Raw genomic sequence first — 26,103 nt, forward strand, 5'->3', positions numbered from 1 at the left:
CATTAACGGTTTGCCATGGAAATGTCATCTAGAAGTAGTACCCATATTTCTTGCAAACTCTACTTGGTTGCAGGGCATAGAGACAGGCATTGGGTCAGCTGTCAGACTAAAATGGGTAGTAGATATGAAGGCATATCACACCACTGTTTGCTGGAATGATGCTTTACATCTGTCTTAAACTTTTGATGTGACCATCTCCAGTTTTCATACTTGAATAAATATCTGAGTGATTAAGATTGAATAATGAAGTCAAGCTCTTGGTGATGACTGAAATGTTAAACTTTAATTTCACCCTTTGCATAGATTAATTCTAGTGTCCAGTTATTAAAAAGGGCATTATTTAAACATGTTTCATGTTTCACCCTTGAAGGGTGGGTAGGTTCAATAACTGAGGTGGTGCTCTATGTGACAGGAGGCTTAACTAGATTCTGTGAGCTATGAGGCAGCTTGTTTGCATTCTGGGTTGGGAAATAGCACAGAGAAATTGCAACAGTCTTACTGCTCCCTCTTTTCTGTCAGTGGAGTCTTCCTTGTTGCTTGCCAACTGACTGTAATCCAAAAGAGGAAAAACTACAACATGAGGGAAAAATCCATGTGAACTAATCATGCACATGTCTTTGGTAGGACAATACGGTCATATTAAATCACACTGAGCCAGTTTTTGTTCCAGCTGCACACATAGCATTTTCCACTCATTACCATGAATACTTTGTCTATGTTTGCTCATAAAAAGGGCTCTTGTAGTCCATTGAGGAAGCTCAGACTTTAGAAGTTCTTTGAAACAGAAAAATACCAAAAGAAATAGTGAGTTCAGCCCCCACCACAAGGGACCTTGTCAGCACACTGGGTTTTGTAGGGCTTACTGGTAAATATTATTTCAGCAGATACCAAACTAAGTGTTTCACAAATGAGTAAATAGTCTCCAGGTTCTTCTGGTAAAGGCTTACATTTCAGTGAGGTTTCAGCAAGAATGCTTGTCAGGCTTTACTCAGAATTGTAACTCACTCTCAAGATATACAGGTTTTGCTGAAGTTGCTTTCAGTGCAACTCATTAATTTTGAGACTAGTCTTGACTACTCCAAAGTAAAAATTTCAGTTTAACTCTTTTAGCTTCTGTGCTGAAGCGATGAAGCCCACCACAACCCCTCTACCTGCCTTTTTTCCCCCATCTGGTTTGTACTCCTCTCTACATTAGAGAGGAAGTGGGATAAGAGAACTTTAATGCCTTGTAGCAGCAAGGGACTGTTGCGCCTTCCTCTTGTTCACAGATCACTTAATTCATGCTTATTGGGAACTAAAGGAAAGTTCCCACCTTAAAACTCGCTCTGAGTATTTACCTTCCCTTGTGTTGAAGAGAAAATGCTATAGATAATGGAACAGAGATAAAGATTATTTTCTTCAAAATACATCCAGGAACATCATGGACTTTTAAGGATCTCCTGTAATTCTTGTAGCAGTCTTTTTTTCTTTATGTGGCACTTTTTGGTCAGTGGGTAAGGGCATCTGAAAGATCTTTTCCTTGGAACACAAGGTAATAATTAATCTCTTCCCTCCATTCCATTTTCTCCATCCCTTCTAGTTCTGCTTGTCAAAAGCTGATAAAGAACAATATGAAAAAGAAGAGAGACCAGAATCCCAGCAGGAGATTTTGAGAAGAGCTGCCAAAGACTTGCCTATCTATACGACAACAGCATCGAGAGGTGAGATATAAAGATCATTCTATGCTCCTGAAGTTACTAGTTTTAATTCAGTGAAATTCATTTATGTCACTGAATGAACAGTCTATTAAGCACATATTGCAAACACCATGACCTTGTTTTGTTATTTGTTTGGGCCAATGTTTAATTCCCCCAAGAGAAACTGCAGTCCTTTTTCTGGGGATCTCAACATAAAGCCACTATTCGGAATTTTAAAAAAAAATCACCTTCTAGCAAGCTGATGAGGACATTTCTCTCTAGTTGTTGCTATTAAAAATAAATGCAGCAAAGAAATATAGCTAACACAGCCAGGGAAAATTAAACTTATTGCTCAATTTTATAATCACTTTTATCCCTACTTTAAACTTCTCTTTCTGAGTTGTTTTGGTTCAGCAGGAGGAGAAATGTACTGAAGATCTTAACATACTTTTACAATTTACAAACAAATAAATGTTATTTCATTCCCATCTGTAATTCAGTACAGAGTTAGTTATGGGCTATTTCTGTATTTGCCTTTAATACATATAGGCATTTTTATTTCAACATATATATGAATATCTGTGAAAGTGCTGTCTTATGCATATGTATATTCTTTGAAAACCTATAGCTTTTTCATATATATCTATATATATCTTTTTCTAGCAACCCTGTAGAATTTTCAAAAGCATGAACTATTTGGAATAACTGTTAGTGAAATTTACTGTGACTTTTCTAAACAGAATCTAAGGACACCTGGCTCTTTCAAATACAAGCCTCCCTTTAAGGGAGTCCCAGTCTTAAGTTCCTGGAGTGGTCTGGGAAGCTGTTGCCAGCTCTTATCAATACTGTTCAGCTGTGGGTGTTGGCTTTCCTCCTCCTTTCAAACTGCCTCTGCTGGTGTCTTATTTCCATTAAGAAAAGCCTGAAGGCTTGTTTAAAAATATCCAGGAAAGATGAAAAAGAACTGATTTACTGAACAGTCTACTAGATTGCTGTTTAGTAAAAACGATAGAGAAAGCCATTTGGAAGGTTGGCTTGCTGAAAGAATGTTGTTTCACAATGGGATGCCTGAGTACCCTGTGCAGAAGTAAAAGGGGATCAGTGCCAGAAGATGAAGGATGGGAAGACTTGGGAGCCAAAGAGTAAATGAAAATGGACTCAGTACTGCGTAGTCATAGTTTGTTTTAAATGCTTTTATATCTTATATTTCTTTAAAAAAAAAATCAAAACTACATATTATATGAGAGTAGGCACATGACAGTGTTTGAGAGCAGGTGTGGCAGGGAAGGGCAGGAAGCTCTTGAAGATTCAATTCACGTTAAGGGGGAAAACTTTTATTAGATTGAATCAGTTCTAATGACTTGACCCTTGCACTTGAATGCAGCAATCAGATACTGCGATCGATGCCAGCTAATCAAACCTGACCGCTGCCACCACTGTTCTGCATGTGACGTGTAAGTTACTGAATCTGAAATTATGGAGTTTCTCTCTCCTGCAGTCATCACTTCAGTGTGTTCGTGTCTTCAGTGTGTCAGCCCTTGCATAACAGTTACGATTTGTTCTCTCTCAAACCCTCAATACTTGGATTTCATGAAAGAGCAAAGTTCCTTCTGTTGGTGCAATATTATGGTACAGCATCATTGTCTAAAATGGCAGAACTTTTTAAGAAACCTGCTTGTAGCTTTTTGAAACAGAGCTTATATTAAAAAATAAAGAAACTAAAAAGTAAAAAATCGTAGACTGAAACTAAAGGCTTGAGATACCAGCCCCAGCAAATGCATATTATCCAACTCTTTTATCTTGCTTCTGCAGCCTTGAAACAGATGTGTGCTACTAATAACACTAAAAATCTTTATCTCAAAGATTGACAGTGGAATCACATGCCTTAACCATTCCAAAGACATCACTGCTATTCCCTGTTTTCATTCTGAATCATCAGAGAAATCTGTAAAAGCACTGAAAACTAAGGCTATGCATGAGACTTCAGTAGGCTGAACTTGAGGAAATCTAGTTAACTGAGGAACTTAATACACATCTTTTGGCTAAAATCAAGTTTATTAGCAAATACAATGAATGTCTCTGTCTGAAATGTCTCGTATCTGTCCTTACACTAAAACGTGATTAAAATGGCATGTGGACTGTTCAAATTATCCACTGCACTGCTCTTTTCCTCAATTAGCTTTAAAAAAAACCCTACCAAGCAGCAAAAAAAAAAAACCCAAACAGTAGCAGATACAGCCCTAAGGTTGACTTAGTTGAAGTGAATGCCAGACTAACATACTTATCCACACAGCACTGAAAGGTCCTTTGGATTTGTTTCCTCTCAGTGTGCACATAAAATTAGTGTGGCTTAATGAACTGGTACGTGGTGTTGCTCAGTAATGCTCCCCATGCTAATTTAAGAAACTCTCTTCATAACTTTTCTGAATCTCAGTTTGTCTTTTTGGGTGAAAAAATGGCTGCTCTAATATAGAGAATTGGCATTACAGAGAAGTACTTAAAAAAGATACAGTGGGGCAAAATACTTCAAAAAATAAATAAATAAAAACCAACCCCCAAGCCTGTAGAAGCTAAAATTATGTGTTTTAGAAACAAAATGTGGTTTTTGCTTTAACTTGCTGGAAATTATCTCTTTCAGATGTGTACTAAAAATGGACCACCACTGTCCATGGTAAGTTTATTTAAAAAAAAAAACTCAGTATAATAATAATGAATTAGATGCTGCTTCAAAAATGCAACTGTGAAGTAAAACTTGATTTTCACAGAATTTCTTTAATATGTGAAAATAAATCTTGTTCCTAATGTGTGTTGCAGTGTAGAGTTGTAAGCCCACTAGTCCAAATCAAGCAGTTTCTTCTTATGTAGGAGAAACTTTGGCTTTATGAGACCTATGAGAAAAGGCATTTATTTATTTTGTTTGCTCTGGTATTGTTACCAGGAGAGGAGATACCCTCTACAGTGTGAAAATCAGTTCTTGATTATAGATGATACAAATGACCCACTCAAACAGTTACTCTTCTGCAGTTTGTATTCACTGGTTGACACTAAAAATATTATCTGCTATCACTATGAAAAATACTGCTATCAGTAGTTGACTTAGAGGTGGGTTTGTAACCAAAGCAACATCCATTGAAATTGATGGAGAGGTTTATTTTGCCTTCCATGATGACTGCAGGTAGTTCATAGTGTGAGATACTTTCTGTACAGACTGTATGAATCATAACACTTTGCCAGCTCGTGTCCTGTCCTGTAGAATCATGGGGGCAAAATCTATGTGAAGGGCCCAGATCAGTTTGCTGGAGGAAAGAGATTTCCTTCAACATAGTGGCTTAAAATGCTTCTGAAACGCTAGTGCCAAAATGTTTCGGACATACCACTTGACATCATACGCATTATGCTCTGCAAAAGCTGAACGTATTGTGGGGTTTTTGTTTGTTTTATTTTTTGTATATCCTAGTAACCTCTTTCTCTTTCCCCTCCTTCTAGGGTGAATAATTGTGTGGGATTTTCTAACTACAAATTCTTCCTCCTGTTTTTAATGTATTCCTTACTGTACTGTCTGTTTGTTGCTGCTACAGTCTTGCAGTACTTCATAAAGTTTTGGACAGTAAGTTCTAAGGCTTTTTTTTGTTTGTTGTTCATTTGTATAATCCTGCATGTGTTATTGGAGGCTGCATCAGCATGTTGTCACTCACCATATACTCTGTTCTGTGGTTCATTATCATTAACAACATCAATCAAAGTGACTGAAGCAGAAGAACCTTCCGAATATTAATGAATTAAATGTATTACACTGCCCAGGATGAGTTAACTGGGGGAGAAAGTTTGGATGAGGACACTGTGCAGTTTCTCTGCTCTGTCAAAATTGAGTGGCACAGCTTGGGTTTTTTGAGACTATGGAATATAGATATGTAGATAAAGAAAGAATTGGCCATATCAAACAATTACATATATGTGTGTGTGTGTGTGTGTGTGAATCACGTGGCTGGGCTTCGCGAACGAAGATTTGGGTGTAGATATATATACATCTAAATATAACAATACTGACAAATGTGAAATATAAGTAACAATTTTATATCTTCCTTGTCTATGGACAATCTGCTTCCAGATAAGGCAGACTAATTTCTTGGGAACTGACTGAGCTCTGTTTTGGAGTCCCTTCATAGGCATGTCTAAACTTCATTTTAGTAGCTTTTGTTGATGTGATATGGGTAGAATGCTAAGATATATACAGTGTGAATGCTGTACATCTTCCTCGCAGCTATTATCAGTTGTCAAATGATTGATACACATATGTCCATCTTAGTGGATTTAATAACATTTATGTCAAGGGCAACCATCCTTGTATGTCAGTCTTATTTTCCTCCTATCACTTTTGTTCCAGTCACATTCCAGGCTGAACAGTGTCTTCTGTACTTGTTCCCTTTCATCTACAAAAACTTGTACTGTACCTTCCTGTCTCTAGGCTGAAGTGCTAGTGTAGGAATTCCCTTAATCTGTTTCTATTAACTAGCATATGAAAAATTACTCTTAGTGGAAGGGTCTCCATCACATCTTTCTCAGTAAATAACAGCACATATTTCTTAGATGCTAGTTGCTGTCAGAGTAACTTGGAAAAGCAGTCATTGTCTGCAGCAGCAGAAGTAATCTTGATTGGAGCAAAATGTTGCTGTTGTGTCAGGGTAAGAGAAGCTTGATCGTGTATTCAGGATAGCTGTACTTTGAGACAGTTGGCATTAGGTAAGATAAATGGTGCAAAAAAGTATGTTTGTTTGTGTTCATCTAAGCCTGTGGGTCTGATCTGCCAAAGTACTGTGTTTTTATTAGTCTGTCAGTTCTTTACAGAGGCCTGTCACTGGAGAGCAAGGAACTATGTGGGCATTGAGCTGTCAGTACTGTGAGATGAAAGCCATAAATGTGTTTGTCAGTCTATGCTGTGGCTTGACAGATTCTGCTGTTCAGTCTTGCTTGACTATACATAGTTAAATTTTTAATTTGTGAATGTGCTATTCCCAAACATCTGCCTGGCTGCTTTCCAGTGCTTTGTATGCAATTTCTAGTGAAACTGTAGATGCGCTCTTACATATTTACCAGTCAGTGCCTTCTCATCTTCATAAGTGTTAGTGCAACTAAAGTCCACAGGACAACTGAGTACAAAGAACATTTAATACCAGCATTTGCAGCAAGACTCTTCCAAAGCCCATCAGACACGACAGTGAAGTGGACTCTTGAGCAGAGGAAGTAAACTTAAGAGGGATTATTTTTTATTATTGATTTTGTTGTTAGAAATGCTTCCTGCAAGAATGGGCTACTTCTGAAATTTAATAATAGACAATGTAGTTGTGTGCTTGCACTTCTTGCTTTCAGTTCTGGATATTTCCGGTATGGAATCTGGTGATGCCCTGATCTTACCATTAGAGTAGATCTCTGACTCACTTTACTCACTCAAGTCACTCAGTCCACAAAGCCAGTATTCCTCTGATCTTATAACCGCCTGATAAAAGTATATTTCCAAAAAGAGACAGCAGCACCATAATCGTCTAGGCTTGCAAAATGTTGTATGTGTCTTGTATGTAAGCTTTTAGGCAAGTACTGTTATCTGCAGAATAGAGTTCTGGAAGCTTCTCTCTACATCTGTATCCAAACCAAAGCAGAATGCTGCTGACATATGCTGTCTGTAGACTGCTTCAGTATATTACTAGTGCTCAGCTTTGTCTGCTACAGCATCAGACAGATTGCTGTTTCGACTTTTGCTGTTGAGTCTCTCTAGATGTTGCTTTTCCCCCTAAACTTGAGTATTAGAAATGTTATAACTTCAGAAGGTTTTTTGCTTCCTCATAGATGCTTTACAGAGACCGTGCAACAAACTGCTGGATATATTTAGTGCTGGGAAGGAATATGGACTGCTTCTTGGGGAGTGTAGCCTTGGTCACTTCAGAACTTGTAATGAGGTTGTGGAGGTGTATGTGCTAACTACACAAATTTAGCAATCCACTGTTTTGCACTGTGGATAATATTTGCGTAGAGACATGATGGGCATACGCAGATACTTGGAAATATTGTGAGACGTGCACACCTACTGAACTCTTCTGTTGAAGAAAGTCTGTGTGTTTCCCAATGTGCACATGCAAGACTTTTACATAGCAACTTCATGTTCTATGCAGAAGTGCTGAAAAAAGGTCCTGATGCTGTTCATACAGTGGTGCAGCAACCACGCTGGCTGGAAATGTTTACCACAGCTTGCACCCTAATGCTGCTCTTAAAATCTGTTTTGTAGATCAAGGAAACATGACTGATTTCTTTATTTATACTCATAAGTACTTTTCCTATACTCATGTAACTTTTATTTCTACCTAGGAAATTGTTAAAGATGAGCAGATAACACATCAGTTTAACCAAATGTATTTGACACAAACACCAGCACTGGCTGAATGCCCAGTCCTTGATGCCTTGTTTACATAGTGCATGGTGGTGCTTCCCAGCTTATATTTGTATCTACTCTTATTCTTTCTACACTCCCTCCTCCTTGAAACTGTTCTATTTTCCAGTTGTTTTCAGTGTCTTTCATTGTCCTCCAAATTAATTTGCAATCCTAAGTTTAGCTAATTCAAGGATATGGTATGTGTTCTGGGTGGATGGCACATGCTTCTGCAAAACTTCCATTGTATTAAGAGCAGCACAAAAAAAACCCCTCATTCCTCTTGCACATACACTAAGGACATAGACCACATCTAAGGGTTTAATCAAGCTCAGACAGCACTTTTTTGTTTGGGGGGTTTTGTGACCTGACACATGCTCAAATGACTGTTCTTGTGAAGGGGTTTGTAGGGGACTCTTTACAATAGGGACTGGCTTCAGTCTATTATGTGTGCTAAGTAATTCAAATTTTATTGTGAAAATTGCTTCCTTTTGTAAGCTCTACAGTTCTCTCACCTGCAAATCTGTGCTTCTGTGCTGCTGCTGAGCATAATGACTTTAAATAACCCATGTGTGAAGTTTCCCTCTCGTTTCACATGCTGGGGCATGTGGACTGCTACTAGAACACCACTGTGAATAAGCCTGTTATACATACTCAAAGACTGCAGGCTTCTCTCCAGGAAAAACTGGCCTTTTTTCAAAGATGCTTCAGTTCTGCAACTGTCATTCAAGAACTTACAACCAGTGGCTGGAGCAGGGTAGTCAGAAGAGGTAAATGCTCCTTGAGGATCATGCAGATCAATCATGCATGATGCAAAAAACCCTTCTCCAGGTTTATAGAGCTACTGAATTAGGAAGATACAACTGAAATAGATTTTCTGGCCCACAGAAAACACAAAGACTAAGCTGCTGCTGCTCTTCAAGCTTCAAAATCAACTGACCTGAGAATTCTTTGTAGAAAACTATTTTGGTTAAATATGCAATTCCAAAAGAGTCATAGAAATACAGATCACAAAAATCAGTTAGGAAATTGAGGAACACCACAGTGTGCTCTGAGGTAGGAAAAGTCATTATCGCTTCCAGATGAAGTTTAGGAATAAGCAGTAATTGAAGTATTTTGCTAGCCTGCATTTCAGGGGATCACATAATGCAACATGTCCCTACTGCAGGGGGAAGACAAAAATTGTAAGTAAATAAGTAATACAACAGGCAGTAAATAAGGAGACTGAATTTAGATGGCAGTTTAGAGAGCTGGACTCTGCTTATCATTTGCTTATGTAGCATGATCTGACTGTAGCCAGCATTTTTGAAAACACTGTACATCTGCCAGACTCCAAGGTCAATCCCTGGGCTCTCCCTAGGCTTTCTTCACAGATTAATGTAGCTTAAAAGCCATACATCTTGCCTACAGCAGATTCACTAAGTGCTAGCATCTTAGCTAGGATGGCTACTACTCTTTAGGTGTAAAGTTTGGAATTTAAAAACGAATTTAAACTAACTTTTCCTGTTTCTTCCTTTATTTTCTTAAGTACTGGTTCAATTTCAGATGTTATGCTAAAGATACATCTGAAAAACATCTCTGTATTGAAGGAAATTGGGAAGCATTAAAACTGTACTGATGTGTTATGGTTTTTTTTTAAACAAAGAAATATGTGCAAAGAACGGCAATTTATTTTTTATAGTTTTGGCTGAAGTTACATCTAATGGTAATAGATATGTTTTGAAACCAGAAAAAATTTGTAATTAATAAACCATTACTTTATACCTCAGGAGTATTCTGAGCTTTTCAGACCTTTATGAATGGTTTTATCCTACAGAATATTCACATAAATCTTATTTGTGATGGAAACAACTAGCAAAGAAGGCACTTGGTGTAGTTGTGCTGTTCAAGCTGAGGAACCACATGAAAGTGATCCAGTTACAATCTGAATAGCAGTACTTCCATGCTTCAGTAGAAAATTTCATGCCTTTGAAGTTAGTAGTGTGCTCTTACCTACTCTTTCCTCCATTTTCTTGGAGAACAGGGGCTAAAACTGCTCATGGGCGTTGGAACTTGGCACGTCCAAGAGCACATTTGCACACCAGCCATTTTGTTCTTATCAAAGCCTGTGCTTTCAAACGCTTCATCTTAACATAATACTAGTGTTTAATAAATTGTCTTTGTTTGCGCAAAGCTTTGCCGCAGGAAAGCTGCAGAGAATTGTCCAAAGGTAAAATCCAATATTGCTGTAATTATTTGAATGCTGTTCCTACTGTAATTTTTCTAGTCCAGTCATTAATGGTAGCTATTTACACCATCATAGAAGGAAGGAGACTTGTAATCTGTTGCCTGTGATTACAGGCAGTGTAGAGGGATATGGATATACCTATGTGCACTTGATCTTAATTGAAATGTATTTTAGTCTAAAAAGAAAGTCAGCCTTAGATAAATGGGTATATTGAATGCGCTAATGGAAAAAGTAATGGCAGTAATGCTAACTAAACAGCTGAATAAAAATAGCCTCTCTGCTTTCATAGTGCTGTTAAAGGTCAACTGCTTAAAAGTATTGTGATTTTGAGGCTATAGAACTGGAATAGTATTGTTGCAAATCCCAATGGCCTTTTGAAAGCAGAAGCCTAAAAATAGTTGGGAGTGGAATCAACTATCTGATATGGGTGTTTTTTTCTGTAGTGATTGTACTGAAATTCTTGTTTTTTACGTAGATTTCTGGTGAATCGCTTCTACCTGATCAGACACGGCAAATTTGGTTCACTGCGTGCATGCTCGTTGTTGCTTAAACTGTAGAGGTCATCAAAAATTGAAGATCTATTCCATATCTTGTCTAGGACTTGTTCAGTCTTAGAAACATAATCTGACAACCATTTCCTTTTTACATTCATTACACCAGTTCAGAATTAGATTCAGTATTATTACCTTGCCAGGAAAAGGTTTGGATGGGTTTTTTGCCTTTTTTTTTTTTTTTTCCTTCAAAGAAAATGATTTTGGAAATATTTTTCCCATGTCTCTGTGGCTGTTATGCAGTTAACATTGTTTAGTATAGGAAATGTTTTGCCTTGCCCCTTACTGCGCATTTAAAAACCACAGATGAACATATATATGCACTTGTGCTACTGAACTCGAGGGGAAGGAGTACTCATGAGATTGAAAGTACTCATGACATGAAAGGAAAGCTGGGCTTGGTTTGGTTTGTTTTTTTTTCTGTTTGAAAAGCGAGGTGAAAGACCTATAGCAGAGTGGGTGTGGCAGAAAGTGTTCAGCGACAATACTGTGTTACTTGCTGGGAAATGTTAACATATTAACCTCTTTCTCTCTTTCTCCGCAGAATGAATTGCCAGATACCCATGCAAAGTTCCACGTACTATTCCTTTTCTTTGTGGCAGCCATGTTCTTCATCAGCATACTGTCACTCTTCAGCTACCACTGCTGGCTAGTTGGCAAAAACAGATCAACCATAGGTCAGTTAATGGGAATATGGAACTTTTCCTTGTCCAGAAAACAGACAATTCGATGAGAATATGATACCTACATGATATGCCATCAAATATAAACCAAAATTTTAAATACTGGGCAATAAGAAGCAGATTTGGTGGAAGTAATTAAAGGTGAAAGATACAGGGAAATAAAGCCTGTGTAGGGTTCCTCTGCTGGAGCCAAGCATTCAGATTCATGATGACTGTTCATTTCTTTTGTTTGTATTTTTGAGACCTCCGCGGCACTGTGCATTTTTGTTGGGTTTTTATATCGTGTGAAGTATGTAACCTAGTTGCTACTTGGCACTCTCTTGTTCTAATATTTTGAGTAGCTGGGTGGCCCCAGCCAAGTCAAAGGCTCTAATATGGATATATACAACATTTTGAACTAGTTCCAAAAGAGTATTCTTAAATCCTGTGAAAGAATATGGACCTCATTATTAGGAAGTGGCTTGTAAAAGCAGTGTGATAAAAATGTTCACTGATGTGCACTGATGCACATTTCCCAAATTTCTATGCCTAAATGTTTTAAATGGCATTGATTGACATAACCAAGTTATGTGCATTAGTTAAAATATGTGAAGTTCTTGCTAGGAAACACTTGGAAGGGCGTAGTGGGACAGGGACTGATGGACATTTCCGCAACTGAATAAGTCAAAATCTTATATGTTTCAATGGAGTTTAAATTTCTAATTTCAAAAATAAGTGGGTTGATTAAAAGTGAAATAATTTTCTGCTTGCTAGAATTTTCTAGTGGGGAAAAAAAGGAATTTTTTTGATTGCTTGACAGGAGTCTTGAATTCTTTTTCGATATATCTACAGATAAGGAATATTCACAGTTTCTTTTTTAGCTTTGAAGAAAACTTTAGCATATTCCTTACCTGAAAGTCAGTGGTCATAATTGGCAACAGAGGACTTTACTTTTTGGATCATGATTGTAAAAAGACAAGCTATTGGTATGGGAAGAACAATGAGTGCTCTCACTTCTTGGCCAAGTAGTGGACTGAGTAGAAAAGTAGTGGTGCTTTGCTATAGTTCATGATGTGTCTGTTTCTAATAAAATAGTTTTCATCTTTCTCTGTTAGCACAGGATGCTCTTAATTCAACTTCAGATCATGGCAGAAGTGGAAAAACCTCTTCTGTATGGGCTTAGATCCAGCAGTGCTTATGGTAAATTTTAAAAGAGAAAGTCTTCTGCTCAAAGAAGGTTTCACAGGCCTAAGAGAGAGCTAGTCACCAAGGAATAAGGGATGTGCTGTCTTTGGCATGCAGATGGGACTTAGCTTTGTTTCAGACCTTATGTTAAATGTAGAGAGAGAAAGTTAACAAGGTGTCTGTTCTGCTTACTTAATTTTCTTACCTTTCGTTTCTATTTTTGTCACTAACCTGTGATTTTTTTTCTCTCTCATTACTTGAGATTACTTTTTTCTTTTTCCTCTCCCCCCATAATACGCATCAAGATCGTCTCAGCTTGTCCAACAATATTTTCACAGTAGAGAAGTTTGAGTATGTGTATTCATGTTCTCTTATTCCTTACCAGTTTAGAGAGATTCTGTGTTTTTCTTTTACAGAAACATTCCGTGCACCCACATTTCGAAATGGCCCTGATAAAAATGGGTTCTCTCTTGGATGCAGCAAAAATCTGAGGGAAGTTTTTGGAGATGAAAAGAAGTATTGGCTACTCCCTATCTTTACCAGGTATTCAGTTTGAATAGGAATGAATAGGGGAATAAATTGATTTCACAACTTTCACCTTGCTTCCTCTTCTCCTAAAAAATAAAGTACAACTGAAAAGCCAACTTGTAAGTCCTGTACAGATGAATACTACTGTAGGGAAAATGTGCAGGAGAAAACTGTCAAACTGCACAGGGTTTTCAGTCCAAGACAAGGAGCTTGTTGACAAGGGCCTTTTAAATACAGAAGCTTGGAAAGCTTTGAGAATTGTATTGCAAAAATTGTACACCTTTGGTGGTAGTATTAGTATCTGATTATAGAGCAGAAATCTGCAACTCAGAGGAGAGAGAAATCCTTGAACTTCAGCTGCACCAAAACAACAACAATTTGAAAACACCCCCACTTGCCCCTGAAAACACTTGGCAGCTTTCCTTTTGCTGTCAGCTTTCCGTTTCCTTTCAACACTTTCGGTATCAAAAGCTGTCTAAAAAAGTGCAGAGCAAAAGAAAAAATCTGATATGATGCAAAATGCTGGTTTTAAAACTCAGCTGAGCCAGTGTTGGGGAGTCACAGACAAGCTTGATGAAGAAAGACTGACCTGTTCACCACTCCCACCACTACCGGAATTCAGCAGAACAAAGTAGGAGGTGTGTTCCAACACTACTTTTGTGGGGCTGTATGTCAGTTTAAAGTGTTGGTGAACCTATTTGTGAAGCTGAGGTCTGGTAGCAAACAGCAGAGGTAATAGCAAGATCTTAAGTTGCCGCAGCTGTTTGCTCAGCTACCATGTGATTAAAGACAGAAGCAATGCTGTAGATGAGTCAGTCTGTTTTGCTACCGCATTTTATCCTGATAAACTTGCTTTAACAGAAGGCTTAGCTAACTTCAGAATTACGAGTGGAGGGGAAAGTATGGCCACCAAAATGTTATTTATGATACAGCTTCTGGGATTGTAAATACCAGCAAGTCTCACCATGTGTGCACGATGGTTTGGGGGAAGACTGGGGCTACAGTCCACAGAAGTACATTCATGGTTCTGAAATACATAGACTCGTCCTGTGCTCAGCATGCCATACTGTGTGATAGGATGGGAATCAGTTGAGCTCCAAGATTTAATTAACTGATCCTCTGATTTAGAGGTAGAACTACCTTGCTCAAGTCTGGAGTTCAACACTGCACTCAGGTAATTGATTCAAGTCTGTAGCCTTTTGCATGGGTCCTTGTTCAGTTCATTAAAGTCAACTGCAAACAGTGATTTGAGCCTTTGTTTCTCATTTAGTTTGGGTGATGGGTGCAATTTTCCAACTCGTTTGGTGATTATGGATCCAGAGCAACTTACTGTCTCAAGCCAAAATGAATCTGCCAAAAGGTAACTATAGCATTTAAGGTGTTGATTTCGTAGTTTTGTACTTCATCTGGACAAAAAAATGGTTTCCAAGTTTTTTAATTCTTTACATTTCTTGTCATCTTCAGAGTAAGGTACTTCACAGAAGGACAGAATGGATTAATACTAAAAAATTGACAGTTTCTTGGCTTTGCTGTAACAGAGTATATGGCTTTATGGAAACACTAATAGTATTTTCAGTGTATTTTCAGGAAGCCTGCTTTAGATTCAGAGAGACAGGAGTATGTGCAATTTGTGGGGGTGTTTACATTTGCCATTTTAGAAGTCTTCTGTATAGTTTGGTGAATTCGTAGCTGAAGATTGTTGTCAACAGCAGTCACCTGACTTACCAGACATTAGAGGATTCAAATGCAATCCTGACAAGTTGCTTCCAGTACAATATAACCTGTGGGATTTACACAAGAACAGGACCCTTGTGCAAATAGCACATTATCCTTTTGCACTCAGAAGATTGTTCAGAAGAAGGCCTGGGCATTTATGTGGGATAAGATGGCATTTGGCTGTTCTTCCAAATGGTACTGGTTAGGTTTTCTTTTTAACTGTGTGGCAGTGGCACTGTTGTCAGTGTGCCATTTCTTGTGTATCAAACTGTGCTTTTTTTCCATTAGAATTTTGAGGGGCTTATGTGAGGTAAGGGTTTCGACTGATGACCGGAACAAGGCTATAGGGGAATTAGGGTTGGGGAAAGGAGGCTGTTTTCAGTTGGCACTGTAGGGGTTTTTTTTTATTTGTTTGCTTTGCTGTTAAGTAACTTCACTACTCTAGAAATGTCTGAAATAAGCAGCTGCTGGTATTACAGAATTCCTGTTGACTTTGCTTACTTTTCAGCTCTGGATCCAATCAGTCCTTTCCTACTCGACCACTCAGTGAATCACAAAACCGATTGCTAGCTGGTGATTGTCAGTGGGTGGAAAGTGGCCCTGAAGAGGCAAACGTGAAATCAGGTAGCCTGAACTGTAAACATTATGATGATTCTTCTATGGTTTTGTTTGTGGTGGGAGTTTTCCTTTTTTTTTTTTTTTTTTTTTTAAGGCCTAGATAGTCCTTGGGAATTGGCTGAAGTCATTTAGAAGAAAAGTTGTTCCATAGAATAAAGTCAGCATGTTTAGAACTTATTACTAACTTGCATCCCATACTCTGCTCCAAACTTAGTTATTACATTAAGATAGATAGATAGATAATTCTCACTTTTGCACTTCAGTTCTGAGATTTGGGATCTTTTATGTTTGATTAGGGGGAGGAAAATATTTTTGTAAAATAGGCACAACATGGTTAATGTGCTTTCTGGTTTGAAATCTTTGCTATTTGTTATGCAAATCTGCGAAAACACATAATTGAGATTCTCTCACATTCTAGGTGCAAAAAAGCATATTATAGTTTCATTGGAAAGCTGATCTCAGCTTATTACTAACCAACCATCTCAATGAGAAACAGGTAAGACTAACATAATTGATTGCTGTTTCTGTATACATATAAATAACAACAGACATCTTGAAGTCAAAAATCAGCTAGTCATGGAATGCAGAGGAGTCCTCTGATGTTGGATGAGTAATAGAAAAGTCTAAATAAAACTCAGAATAGCTGTCCAGAAGACAAGAATGGGAGTAATGCTATAGTGCAGGAAACATGGGCTGGCTAGGTCTGGGATGAGTCAGACTAATCCTTTAATTTAGATTGTGTAGTGCTGGATTTGTTACCTGACCAGGGAAAAGAATCCGATGTTAATGCAATTTCAAGATGAAGTGCTGTCTTGAGGAAGAGCTATTCTTAGGGAACAGCTCCTTAACTGTCTTTTTTTTCTTAATCATATATGGGTGGGCCATGCTCTGCTCTTACACTTTAGGAAGCTGTGTGTGCACAGGGAAGGAACAATGAAGTGAATACAGGTATCTGCATACAGACTGCTTCATCACGTTTGGAATTGACAGTGATCTTCTGTTTTTACAATAAAGTGCGCCCACTTTGCATTTAGGAAATACAGTGAGTGCTGGTGCATGTGGAAACTTCCCTTGGTGTATTTCCAGTGACTAAATTAGACTTGTTTTATGTTGACTTTTTACTGTGGTGAGCTTATAAGCTCCAATTAATTTTTGCTCTCTGGAAGAGAAATCATATTTGGTCAACTAACAACTGTCGATGCTGAGAGCTGAATCCTTACTCCCTGCCTTTTTTTTTAAATTATTTTTGGAGGGAGGTTGGGGGATATTCTTGCAAGTAATTTCCATTTTCATTGGAAAGAAATTTAAGTTTGGTGAGCTCAGTAATTTTAGGATCACTTTTTTTCCTTTCCTTTTTTTTATTTTGTAGTGAGCCTTCTGACCTAGAATTATTTTTTGGGAGAGGTTTGATTTGTTTTGAAGGAAAAAATCTCTCTGAAAGTCTTTATGGGTGATGGTGTGATATTTGCACCAATATTGGTGAGACTGCTCAGTGTAAACTCATACAAAACCAAAATCAGACTAGTTAGTGGTACTTCTGAAAATCTATTCAACCATGAGAACTCACTAGTGGTAAGTTTCCCCTTTGCACCTTTTCTTAATACTATATAAATCTGCAAAACAATGTCCCAAGCAAGGGATTCCTTTCAGCCTCTAGCTATATAAAACTTAATCTGATCTAAATAGGTTACTAAGGCTTTTCTGTTCTTCATAGAAGGGAATGGATGTCTTCTGAGAGCAGCTCATCCCAGTAGCCTTTGATATAGGGTATTATAGAGAAGTCTTAATCTTTCTTTCCACTGACCTAGAGAGGGAGCATAAATGACTGGATTAAGCTAGACAATTAACTGGTAATAGTTTGAGATGAATTTCCTTTCTATCCTCCCTCTCTTCCTTCCAGATTTAATGAAGGAAGAATTTGTGCGTTGTGTCACACTTGCCTAAACTGCAGTAGTTTTAAAAGTTGTAGAAATAAATAGTGCATAACTGCACCCAATGCAAAGCATTTTGGGTATATCTTACCTCAAACTAACTCAGTAGCACAATGTTCAGAATTCAGTTGGATTTGATCACAGTTTCTGTAGGCTGAGGTGGTTAATTCCAGTCCCTGCTGTTATAGGCAACTGTGCAGTAGCTGCGAGATCCAACATCTGTTCAGTGCACTTTTGTATACCCTGTAACAAACTAAGAGTTGTATTTTTCAATTTTAGGCCTATAACATGCAGCAGAAGCAAAGTCATGGCTGACAAGTAAAATGCCCAGACTATTCTAGTGAAAAGAGCTTGATTTGCAGAAGGCCAGTTTCCCAGTCTCGCCTAGGCAAATACCATTTGTGTCCTCATATCTGTCAATTTAATTCAAAAATTAAATTGTTGATCAGGGTTCCGAGGGACTTTAGCACAGGTCAGTGGTGATGGATTGATGTTCTTAGCACAGATAATCTTCTAAAACATAAGAGGTTTAAAACAGAAACAAAACAAACCCACACCTCTCAGAATGCTGGTGACTTTAACTGCTGTACTCAAACAGAAGTCTGTAAATCACGTTCCCCAGCTACATTCATGTAATATGCTATGATCTAATTTTTTTCAAAACTAATGGAATAATTCTGTTTATTACCTTTTTTGTTTCACTAGGTTTCTGCAACACATTTTGAACTTGAATATTACTTAATTTTGTTTCGAAGAAGTTGAGCTGGAAAAAATGGAACATGAACATTTTAGGAAGAGACAAGAAATTCAAGTTTCTGCACAGTACAATGGATTCTTGTAAGCACTATTGCAGAGCAGGGAAGTTAAGACAGATGCCTTAAGATTCTAAATGTGCATTTATGCAACACTGAATTATATACTGCTACCAAAGGGCCAGATCCTGAAGTGCCCTGCTTGGATGCACAAGGTCCAGAGTGGGAACTATGCATTTTTATTATGCTGCAGTGGTGGAGGTAGATTGCAGAGACTCCTACCTCCTCACGGGCAAACTTCATACCTTAGGCACTGCAGAAGTCACTTCCATAGCAGGTCTCCAGAGTACAGAAGGAAACATAAAAGGAGAAGGAAGGAAAAAAAACAAACCAAAACAAGAGAAGAAGAATTAGCATAAAGCATTAGCTGGTGAATCTGAAGTGCGAGTATACATCGTTCAGATGCCAGGTGATGGGGAAGGGACTGGATGATGTCTTTTTCCCTCCTGTTGTTAACCAGTCTACCCCATGATCATAGCTCTCCAAGTCTTTCAGGACTGAGAGTTCCTTCTACTAGCTGTGCTTTGGAGTAAGGCAATGCCAACAGTGTAAAAGCCTTTTAACTTGGGTGTTGCTTTTTTGCTATAGCATTGAGCCTCCTCATCATTTTAACTTGATTTATTTAACCATGTCAAGAACAAAGCTCAAAGAAGAAAACTTGGGGTTTAGTTGAAAAAAACATCAATTATTACTTTCGAATGTCTGTCTGTCAGCATACAAAGAGAAGCCAATCCAAAAAGGAATTAATTGTTACATTTGATGTTACTGTTTGCAGTGTTTCCTGTGAGGCAGCAACAAAATGGTAAAGTACCCCTGAGAAAAACCTTATTGCAGTTATGTGATGTTAGAAAAATGGAACCAGAAGAGTGCTGCTTTTTCCATGGGTCTCTTGATGGTTTATAAATACTGTTTTATACTTTTGTTTTATCTTTTTAATAAAGGCACAAGGTTTTATTGGTTCTAAAGTACCATTTAAACAAATATCAGGTACTTACAAGAAAATCAGTCTTGAATCATATGTTTGCGTTAGCACACTGAAAAATTGCATACTGTAGTGTCCCACTTTCAAGTCCAGTTTAAGTGATACTGGAATTGCTGAAGACTGAGTGCTTTGTGCAGTGATGTACATGTTCACAAAAGGCAAAATGTATTTCCTCTGTATGGAATCAAGTCCATCCATAGCTCAAGACCTACAGCAAACAACATGGGGTTTTTTATTTCCTCACTCCTCTGTAGAGAAGACTGCTAACTCATCTTTGAGTGGTATTGGAATTTTGCACCTGGAAAAAGTGACAAATACTATTTTTCTGTCTGTAACTTTTCTGATGTTCAGCTGATGCTGATTACAAGTATACATGAGCCCTTTTGATACAGACTGCAGATAGTAGTCGAGTTGATGATCTAGTCCAAAATAACCTGTTTGTTTTGTCTCCCAGACTGATTGCTACTTCCGTTAAATATGTTTATGATGGAAATATTAAGGTATGGAGTATACTCTGAGGTTTAAAATAAGTATTTTTTGTCTTTGGAAATAATAAACTTTTCTTAAATATTCATCTTCTGGAAAAAGAAATCTTTGAGAATCTATGAACATGATTTGGTCACTGTTGGATGTTCTTGAGACAGAAGTAATGGTCCAAACTTGCATGTTTTATAAAAGTTGCATAATGTTTCTTCAAATTTGTACAAGAAATTTTGCATTTGCTTATTTCAGAACTTACAAAACATTTGCTACACATTAAACTGAAAGGTTTACCTTTTTTCTTCTCAAATGTCAAGTGAGATGTGCTCATCTGAATATAAGCTCTCAGCAATACTGCATCAGCAAAATTTCATGGGATAGATAACAGAGAGAGAAGACTGCAATTTCAAATGGCTTATTCTGAATACCAAAATTTGCAGCCCCAAAAACTGGTGGAACTGTAATGGAGGGCCTGGGATATCATCTGGCTTTTACTGCATCAGTGTATTATAGGTGAAATAACACATCCATGCACAGACATCATCTAGCAGGACTATAAGCAAAATCTATGTCTCATAAGTATCACTGATTCAGCAATATGGTCTCTGCTCCCCCAGCCACTCCCCAAAGAGCTTGATATACCCCCATATGAATGCATATATACTGTAGGCTAATATCAGTATAACTTGGTTGATTTCTTAAGTCAGGACCATGAATCTACAGGAAAAACTGTAAGTAAACAGAGTGAGCTTAATTCTATGTACATTCTCTACCAAACACTGGTCTTGTGAAACCAGTTTTTTGTATATCTGAGGGACATTTTTGTGGCTTTTCATGAAGAACTGATGCTTCTGACATCTTTATGCGGATCACAGGAGTATTTTGTCCTAGATTTTTTTCATATTTGAGGTGAGAAAAGGAGGAGAGCAGTGGGCTTTAGGATACTCCTGAGGCTGGAGTTACTGTTGGTGTAAAAGTAGGCATTACCAAAAGTCACTTTGACAAGTATGAAACACAGTAAAATAATTCAAATATGATTCTTTCAAATTCACCACCCCCGAGCCCCCCCCTTCTTTTCCCCTTGGGGAACTGGTGACTAAGAAACCCCAGGCTGATATAAAGGATTTAAGTTCTCTCAGGTAATTATATTGATGAACTCTTAAGGGCGTGCCAGTGAGTGGGAAGGGAGGTTAGGTTTTCCTGGCAGGCATGGGCTTTGGAGGAGATATCCTGTCCGAAGCAGCAGGATGACATCTTCTGTCTTAGAGTTGTGTCCTGACAGCTCCCTAGCTTGTGCTGTGTCAGACAGGCAGAATGAGGGAGCAGGATGGCTGTTTGGCTGTGGGGTTGCAAGCAGCCAGGGCACTGCAGCAACAGCAAGTAGGTACTTTTGGCCTGTGCACTGAAGAGCTGGAAACTTCCAGTGAATGCAGTGAGGACAACTCTACATGTTCAGGAGATTGGAAGGGAGATGGATCCTTAGAAAACAACTGTTCAGGGTGTTGGGCCATGTGTCATATGCTGTTTTGTGCTTTAACTTACTCTGTATCATGGAGTCTTGAAAATACCTAGATTGTCACTAAAAACAGCAGCCCTTAAGCTTTTAGATCCATCAAAATATTTACTATTGCAAGCCATACATAGTAGTTACTGTAGGATAGTTGATATTACCTGCAATTAGAAACTGCTTTTGTATTTCTTACTGCTTTTCTCTTTTAAAAAAATCCACACACTCAAAGAGCCAAAAAATGGCATTAAATCCTCAGTGTGAGGACAAAAGTCTAACGTAGGGCAAGATTTCAGTGTGATTTCCCCTCCAGAATTCTGAAATATCTTGAAATAAACCTGTCCCTGTGAAGATGAGGGGAAATCCATAAATAGAAATGACTTAAAACTGCACAGCTAATACTGGTTTTTTTCTTACTCTTATTTATTCACAGCATGTACATCGTACAAATCATTGCTGCACCTACCAAAGCCGTATTTATGGGAGGAGGGCAGGGAAAGGAGTTGGCATGTGTCATAACTGACTTCCTTCAGTGTTATTCTCAGACTGCAGTGACATAACTCAGATGTGTGACAAGCTTTGATTAAAAACCTCCATTTTAAATATTCAGATGGTTATTTAGAGGGAGTTTGGGCACTACTCTTTTTAGTGATTTGAATAGAAATTACAGTAACGTTTTTGTTAAAGCTGCCCTTTGAGAGTGGAATTTGCAGGTACCAAGCTACTTTTGGTGTGCTATTCTTATAAACCAGTCAGTTTTCAGGTACTGCTTTTTATCTTTGTGTGGCTCCCCAGTATTAATTATAAATCATCTTTTGGGTTGGGAGGTTTTGATTAATGTCAGTACCATTCGGTATGCACGCAAAGGCCTTCATGATCTCTCTGAAGTGTGGGCCAGTTGTAGCTAACCAGAGCCCCAAGAGGAGGGAAACAGCAGCGTTTGCAAGCAGCGTTTGTGTCTGGCAGATTTACCAAGAGATGTATTGATTCTGATGTGGATTGACCAGAGCTGCCTGGATCTGGAGCACTGACTGACCAGGTTTATTAAAAATATAAAAATAAATAATACAAAACAATGACAGCTTTGAGCTTCATAATGTATGTTCTCTGAGGACACCCTCTAAAATGGAATCTAGCAGGGGGATTTGGATCTGCATTTAGAGAGGCTGCAAACAGCAACTACTTGAATGCAGAGCACATCAAGGATGTGTCTTTCCCAGTACCTAAAAAATAGCAAGGTATGCAGTGCTAGAGGCTCTTCTATCTCTAAATGGCACCAAAGAGAGCAGCTGCACATGAAGTGATTTAATACTGAACACATTTACTACACTCATTTCTATCAATTTATTTTGTATATATAGCTTTTTATACACATTTTTCTTAATTACGTAACTGTCATAAAACATTATGAAGTTGTAGTTTGTTTTAATGCTGATTAAAACTGGTGTTTGGCTGTTTGTTTTCTGCAGCAATTACTTGAATCTTGTTTCCATTAGGTAGTGAAGTCTGATAATGTTTACAGGATGGCTTTCTTTGGTTTGGGGGGGCTTCCCCATCTTTATTCCCAGCCCCTGCCCCAAGAAACAGAGAGCTCATGCTGAGCAGTCAAGCAGATGTGTCAGGGATGAAGTATTTGGATCACACTTATTGTTACCAAAGCAGTTATGGTGACATGCAGAGTCCCTTACGTTTACATTGCTTAGCTGACCACTACACGCTTAGTGTAATCCTCTGATTTCTCCTGTCCCTGAGCCCGTTGTTATCAGCTTTGTCGTGGAAAACCTAAATCTTTCTGAATGACAATTTACAATCATAAAGCTATCCCAGAAAGAGGCAGCATTCCTGCTGTTAAGTCTGCCCCCTTTTGAACTTAAGATGAATGAAACATCCCTGGGTTATCTCTGCAATTGCTTTTGTATTTGCCAGCAAGAGTCATCAACATTTGCACTAATCACAACGTCCCAGCTGTTCTACTTCCACATGGTTATTTTTAATTGTGCTGCCTAAACTTGTAATGAGTTGTATTTAAGTTTGGGGTGATGTGTAGAAGAGATGTAATAAATACGCACTTACTGTATTTTTTGTATGTTACAGATAGGACTAGTCCTATGCACAGAGAAAACATTGCCATTTATAGTTTAATACTTGAAGTAACTTTTTAAACGGGCTTTTATAAAGGAATTAAATACAAAATCACATTGCTTTGCCTGGAAGTTCCTTCATGTTTTAATTGTATTTGCAATTTCCCCCTATGTATACTTTTCCATAGAAGTTCTCTTAAGCTGTTTATAACCAATGGAAGTGCATTCAAGATTTTGTACATCAGTGTTCAGACCTGTTCGTACTTCTCTGAAGTACAGTTCATGTTTAAATAAAAAAGTACCATTTTAAGCCTCTTTTCCAAAGTGATATGAATGGACTTGACACTTGAATTCATTGCTGAATGCAACATCAACTTAATAAAAGTATGTGAAAGAATCTGAAAATTGCTCAGCTGTAGCATGTGTGTATTAGATTAGTGAAAAAAATTGCCTCCCTGGGAAACACTGTGTAACTGTTCTAGTTTTTACACTCCAGCTGCAACAAACCTAAGATTACACTTCTTGACACATCTTCCAGGTCACTGGGTCTTGAGGGGAAATATAAAACCTGACTTGTGGCTAACTATATTCCTTCAGGACACTAAGCCTGACTTAGAAGTCAGTCACTCAAACAGAAATCAGCCATGTTCCTTTTTGATCAGAAACAATCTGTGTAAAAAGGCAGCAACACCCAAGTTGACACTGACATGACACTGACACTGGCATTTAAATTAAACAATTCTTTCGTAAAGTTTTTAAAAAGGGGAACATTTTATAATATCCTATGAGTTCCAGCCTCCTACCCCCATCTCTGTAACTCTAGTTCACCTTGGTCCTTGCATGCCTGATGGCAGTTGCCATCAGTTGTGTCTCAAGTGCTGCTGTACACAGAAGAATCCCTTTCAGAAGGGAGAGCTACCAGCAAGAATTGTCTGGCCAGTGCCAGCAGAGAATCCCCTTCAACACAGCAGGTGTGTTCCCCAGGCTTTCAGAAGGAAATTAGTGATGCTATATATCTAGGTTATATGTAAATCTTTACCACTGCACCTGGTAACTTGCTGTTTTGAGCCCTGAAGAATAGAGGACAGGCAGATGGTAGAGTCACACAAAGAACTGTCCTTTTCTAAGAAGACAAAAATAACAAAATATACAGTGTTCCACAGGACTACTTTTAATGTAACATTCTGTACACCGTAGCAAAGTCTTACTTCTCATCCGCCCTAATTACACTGAATTACAAACCCACCATAATAGGTACAAGGGCAGATCCCATGGCAGTGTATGACATATGCCAAATACAAATATGCTGTGTTATTCAGCATGTCCACTTTTTTGTCACATTTAAGTGGTTTAAATGATCACTGATGTATCTGTGCTCAGGAAACTTGGCTTGTTTCAGGCGTTTGAAAGCTTCCCACTTGGCACGTCTGTGTTCCGTGTTGTGTTTGTACTCCTGCTCCCGGGTCAGGTAGGGCCGGCTCAGCCAATATTCATTCTCTGCTTCAATTTCCAGTCTTCGGACCATTGCTTGCATCATTGTAAGGGTAACCTGTCTTGGTCGCCTGTACTTCCCAATCCATTGGTGTCCAGGAATTCTCTTTCGGAGTAATACTGTTGTTAAAAACATTGTGCCTCAAAACATAAACAGAAACATCAAATACTCATTACCTTAGGAACAAAAATAAAAGTTTGACAAGAAAAATTAAAAGCTCTGAACACTCTCCACTGCTTTTTAGCTGGTTTGAAGGTTCAAGTTCAGAACCTGATACAACCATCATGCACAATAGGCAGCACAATGCCAGACATACTGGAAATTTAAGATTAGAAAAAGGAAATCTGAAATATTTATGTATCTTAAGATTTTATTCAGTTACCCTTACACTGCAATTAAAGCATATCCCCCACAGATTTTTTAAGAGAAATCCAGCCCCGAGGTACTCCAGAACAAAGGGTTCTTCATTCATGCCCCTTTTCCAATAGCTAACTGCACTGTCAAAACGAATTATTTCCAGGTCTGTCCTCTGGATCCAAACCTGGCGTTTCCTCAGTATTAGCTTCTGAACCACAGTCTCTCCATAAACTTACTAGTATGCAATCACCTGGTTTTGTATTCTGACTGGGGGAAATCTGGTCAGTAGAGAAAAAGAACAGTCTGTATCAGACCGACAGGCGAACATGGAAAGCACCAAGACTGACACGATACACAGGGTGCAGCAGAGGCAAGAGAGGCCGAGTTACATTTAGACTTTACAGACGTGCTCTTTCATTAACCTGTCTGTTAGTCCTAAACACGCCTCCCAGGTCTCTTATTACACTGTACTCCATGAACTCGTATCACAGAATATTCTGAGTTGGAAGGGACCCACAACGATCACTGAATCCAGGTCTTCGCCCTGCTCAGGACATGCCCAAGAATCACACCATGTACCTGAGAGCGTTATCCAAACGCTTCCTGAACTGTCAGTCTTGGTGCTGTGACTGCGGAAGTCAGACGAGCACTTTACACCGCACAGTCCAGCAGAGAGAAGCCACCCTACCCCGTTCCCCCGGTGCGGACGCGGCCCGATTGAGAAGCGAAACCGCGGGGCTCCGCGGAGGCAGCGCTGCGCCGGGCCCTGTTCCCAGCCCGCCCTCACTCACCTGGAAGCTCCGGCAGCCCCGGCCCCGCCGCGGGAACCAAGATGGCGGCAGGCGGGCGGGGGGGCTACGCGCGGCTCTCGCGAGACGCT

General features: G+C 38.7%; 2 protein-coding genes across 3 annotated transcripts in view; one reads left to right on the plus strand and one right to left on the minus strand.

The window, feature by feature from the left end:
* ZDHHC20 (zinc finger DHHC-type palmitoyltransferase 20) overlaps positions 1 to 22,763 on the plus strand; it is a 46,253-nt gene extending 23,490 nt beyond the window's left edge. The window contains exons 4-13 of one of the 2 annotated variants that reach the window (XM_051779140.1): positions 1,580 to 1,700; positions 3,061 to 3,130; positions 4,315 to 4,347; positions 5,163 to 5,283; positions 11,417 to 11,549; positions 13,136 to 13,262; positions 14,518 to 14,607; positions 15,472 to 15,587; positions 16,000 to 16,077; positions 18,218 to 22,763. In XM_051779140.1, coding sequence (XP_051635100.1) covers positions 1,580 to 1,700; positions 3,061 to 3,130; positions 4,315 to 4,347; positions 5,163 to 5,283; positions 11,417 to 11,549; positions 13,136 to 13,262; positions 14,518 to 14,607; positions 15,472 to 15,587; positions 16,000 to 16,037 — 849 coding nt within the window. In that variant the 3' untranslated portion in view covers positions 16,038 to 16,077; positions 18,218 to 22,763. The remainder of the gene's footprint in view (positions 1 to 1,579; positions 1,701 to 3,060; positions 3,131 to 4,314; positions 4,348 to 5,162; positions 5,284 to 11,416; positions 11,550 to 13,135; positions 13,263 to 14,517; positions 14,608 to 15,471; positions 15,588 to 15,999; positions 16,078 to 18,217) is intronic. The other variant, XM_051779142.1, reaches the window with a different exon arrangement.
* Positions 22,764 to 24,522: 1,759 nt separating this feature from the next.
* Positions 24,523 to 26,077, minus strand: MRPL57 (mitochondrial ribosomal protein L57). Its single transcript, XM_051779157.1, has 2 exons — positions 26,015 to 26,077; positions 24,523 to 25,006 (listed from the first exon to the last, which is right to left on the minus strand). Exon 2 carries the CDS (start codon positions 24,999 to 25,001, stop codon positions 24,690 to 24,692), a length of 312 nt encoding a protein of 103 aa, XP_051635117.1. The 5' UTR covers positions 25,002 to 25,006; positions 26,015 to 26,077; the 3' UTR covers positions 24,523 to 24,689.
* Between the last annotated feature and the right edge of the window lie 26 nt (positions 26,078 to 26,103).

This window comes from Manacus candei, unplaced genomic scaffold (assembly GCF_025592945.1).
Source record: "Manacus candei isolate 608988 ecotype Guabito, Panama unplaced genomic scaffold, ASM2559294v1 h1tg000014l, whole genome shotgun sequence".
Lineage (NCBI taxonomy): Eukaryota > Metazoa > Chordata > Aves > Passeriformes > Pipridae > Manacus > Manacus candei.